This window comes from Suricata suricatta, chromosome 3, assembly GCF_006229205.1.
Source record: "Suricata suricatta isolate VVHF042 chromosome 3, meerkat_22Aug2017_6uvM2_HiC, whole genome shotgun sequence".
In the NCBI taxonomy this organism is placed as follows: Eukaryota; Metazoa; Chordata; class Mammalia; order Carnivora; family Herpestidae; genus Suricata; species Suricata suricatta.
This window is the reverse complement of record NC_043702.1, coordinates 171,416,708-171,420,445: the sequence shown is the minus strand read 5'-3', so window position 1 is coordinate 171,420,445 and position 3,738 is coordinate 171,416,708. Positions and strand designations below refer to the sequence as shown.

Sequence of the window (3,738 nt, the reverse complement as noted above, 5' to 3'; positions counted from 1 at the left end):
CTGCATGATCTAAAGGAATCGAGAGTTGGAGATAGGACTCAGATGCGGATCGCAGCACCAGCCTTGTGGCTGGCAGAGAATGCACCTGGGACCTCCCTGAGCCCCCCTCGCTCACATCGAAACTTCCAGGTGGAGCAGAAACGAGAATCTTTATTTGCTTCCCACCTAGGGGAGAGGGAAGGGTCCCAGAGCGTGCTGTCTCATGCACAGGAAACGTGACCCCTGAGCTGTGGACCAGTGGATGTCAGGCTTGGGACAAACACGCACAAGCCCCGCCTCTTCCCAGAAGGAGGAGCCAGTCAGAGGGAGGCGGAAGCTTCCCCAGCCTAGGACCCACACCAGGAGAGCCGAGACCTGGTCTTGCTGGATCAAGCTGCTTTTGTTGCCTGTGTCCTCTCCAGCATTCCCGGTCATTCCACAGATAGGGGAGTGACACAAATCACTGAAAACGCGCACCTGCGGGAGTCTGGGATGCTTGGCAGAAACGGGTGGAGGTGACAGTCCCCTAGAAGGGGAGCTGCAGGCTGTCACATGAAAAGGAGTCCCCAGGTGGACTGTTCACATTGTCAGGGCCTCACCGTGGCCAGCAAGCAGGAAAGGGCTCAAGAACTCACCCCTCACACTGGCTCTGGGCAGCAGGATGATGGAAAAGTACTAAGACATGAAAGAACAGTACTTAAGGTGTGGAAAAGGTCTATTTCAAAAGCAGTGATGACAGGAAAATTCAGAAAGTGTGAGACATTAAGCTCTCCAACACACTGAAGAAAACGGGGACCCGATGAGAAGACGATAGTGAACCCAAGCAGAGGTTCCAGACAAACTCTGAAGGCACTGTGGGATTTTCAGGGGCACTAGACGTAGCAGGGGTCCTGATATGCCAGAGAGCAAAACAAATCACTGATGTGGAGGAAAAAGATAAAAGCTCCTATTATAAGGACAAAGCACGTAGGTTGAGAGTGGTCTGGGTGATGATAAATGAGAAGGGAAAACCATGGAAATACCACACAATGAAAATTGGTGATCCGGAAGGAAAAGCACAAATTAGACAAAAATAACAGATTTCTCTTTAGACTTTTAAGTCTTCAGATTCAAAGGATTAAATAATTAAAGATAATTCTAAATTACAATGACCACATCCTGATGGATGGTGGGGTCAGAATGCTGGAAAAATTCTCTTCCTGGATTATGCAGTTAACTCATGAAAGCACCATGAAATGGGGTGGGTTTGCCTTTAAAAGGAAATTAAAATGTTGGCAGGACTACAGGTAAACATACACAGTCTTCCAGGAGAAAAAAAAAAGCTGGCTCACTTGCTCCTAAACACACTTAAAATGCACGGCTCTCCATCTTGACCAAACACTGGACTCATTTGGAGAACTTTAAAAACATCAATGATCTCACAAATCAGATTTTCTTTTAAGTTTGCTTATTTATTTATTTGAGAGAGATACAGCACACGTGGGGGCGAGGCAGAGACAGAGAGAGCGAGAGAGAGAATCCCACGCAGGTTCCACACTGTCAGTGCAGAGCCTACAGTGGGGCTCAAACCCACAAAGCTGGGAGCTCATGACCTGAGCCAACACCAAGAGCCAAGTGCTCAAACAGCTGAGCCACCCGGGTGCCCCTCCCCCAGATCAGGTGGTGTGGCCTGGTGATTCTGATGCGTAGGCACTATCTCTTGTGCTGTTGAAAACAGAGTGGAGGAGGCAGAGGGAAACACAGCCCTTCGTATGCTTAGGGGTTCCCCCACAGAGCCAGGACGAACGAGGGCCTTGTAAGGTGTGACCCCCCCAGGAGGCAACTTCGGGACCCACAAAAGGTCTCAGGTCCACAGCTGAGTCTTGACAAACACTTCACCTTGTGCTTCATACTTCATATTCTGCCAGTTCAGGACATTAGGGCTTAGGTTATGACCATTGTAGACAGCTCTGACTTCGGCTGGCGACAGCACAAAGTCCCACATGCTTACATCTCCAATGTCTCCCACAAAGGACTGGTTGATATCAAAGCCCCCAGCGTAGGAATCCTGCTCCTGCCCCAGGATGATGCTTGGTTCTTCCCCCAGAGTGTACCCCTTCCTCAGGCTCTTCCTCGCCATGGGCTTGCCATCCACCCAGAGCTCTACAATCCCGGAGCTGGACTCCCACGAGGCGCAGAAGTGCATTGGCTCATATTTACTCTCCGGAGTATTGAAGTAGGCGTCAACGCCACCCACAGACACGCTGTACACACCAGGGCTGTTCCTGAAGAGGAGGATCTCATTGGTTTGTGCCTTGGTGGCATAAGAGAAGAGGCTATATGTGCGGGTCAAGGCGGTATGGCTCCGCAGGCATACGGTGAAAGCCTTCAGTGGCTCCTCCTGGCCCTGAGCAGACAAGGTCACGTAGGAATTAGCAGAATCTTGGGGGAACACAAAGGCCTTTTTGCTCAGGTCTGTGGGACAAGAAAACAGAGAGAAAAAATGTCAGCAGTTGAGTTATGTTAAGAACCAAACAGAGGAGTAAACGTAAAGATCTAATGGGCTTATTCACTGATTCAAAAGGCATCCCATCTAGCAGAAAAAAAGGACCTCCAGGAGCTGCACGGGAGAAGGGTTCGGAAAGAGAAAGCTTCTAGCAAGGGGTAGAGTATTTCAAGCAGAGTCGCCTCCCTCTGGGGGAGGAAGCGCTGTTCTCAGGCGAATTACCTCGCTAGTGCTGACCAGGTGACTAACTCGACTGACTGGCTGAAGGGTATATTCCAGGGGGAGGCTAGCACTGAAGTTAGGCTAGGTAGTTACGTCTTGTGTGGGGCTTACCACGAGTGATTCCATTAGGGCCGGTGGTCTCTTTCTGAACAGCTTATTAGGCCATGAGGATGTATTCTGTCACCATGCAGGGACAGAGTGGATTCAGAAAGCAAATTGCCCTCTTCCCCGGACCACCGCCCCTTCCTCGTGCTGGCCATTTTCCCTATGACTTTACACAGTCTGGGCCAGAGACAAGAACTCAGCGGCCATCCGAAGCAGCACTTACTTGCTTGGAGAAAAACACCAGGGAGGCTGATGATGACCAGGAAACACAGTGACAACTTGTCCATGTCTTCTCCCTGCTGCCACCAGGCCCAGAAGCTGGGTTATCGTTGTGGAAAGAGAATCGGCAGCTGAGATCCCCATCTCTGGCCTACTCCACTTGGCCTTTTATAAGCCACAATCGCAGTGACCTCGTCTGGTGGGTAAATGATTTTCCAGAATTGCCCTTTGGTGCCAGGAATCAACACCCAAAGAGCAAATAAACCGAGATAAATCACAAAATGAGAGATCGACGTGGGTTATGTGGCAGAGCCTCTGGGGGTCCTGCTGGTTCTCCAGCAGCACTGTGTGGAGGTGCTGGGTAAACCGAAACAGTCACATCCTGAAAACCCATCCTGGAGATATGCTCCAAATGTCGGAGGGTGGCTTGGGGGCGGGAGGATGCTTTATTCACAAAGACAACCCCAGCAATATTTAGAGCCCACTATGGACTTCAAAATTGGGGGCGTGTGTAAATAAAGCATATAAACCCACATCCACCAAACAGAATGGAGAGCCATTTGCAACACTGGTTGTGAATTTTATGCTACAACATGTAAAAATCCTTATGATACTATGAAAGAAAACATAACATAAATTTGTTTATACAACTTTTTTATTTTTTTAATGTTTATTTATTTGAGAGAGAGAGCAAGCATGAGCCAGAGAGGAGCAGAAAGATAGGGAGA

At 49.3% G+C, this 3,738-nt stretch overlaps 1 protein-coding gene across 1 annotated transcript; it reads right to left on the bottom strand.

Annotated features, from left to right (window-relative positions):
- Positions 1–1,559: 1,559 nt before the first annotated feature.
- On the bottom strand, positions 1,560–3,155 carry CRP (C-reactive protein). The gene is made up of 2 exons (XM_029933200.1): positions 3,015–3,155; positions 1,560–2,433 (listed from the first exon to the last, which is right to left on the bottom strand). The coding sequence occupies exons 1-2, from the start codon at positions 3,076–3,078 to the stop codon at positions 1,823–1,825; spliced, it is 675 nt and encodes a 224-aa protein (XP_029789060.1). The 5' UTR covers positions 3,079–3,155; the 3' UTR covers positions 1,560–1,822.
- Positions 3,156–3,738: the final 583 nt, after the last annotated feature.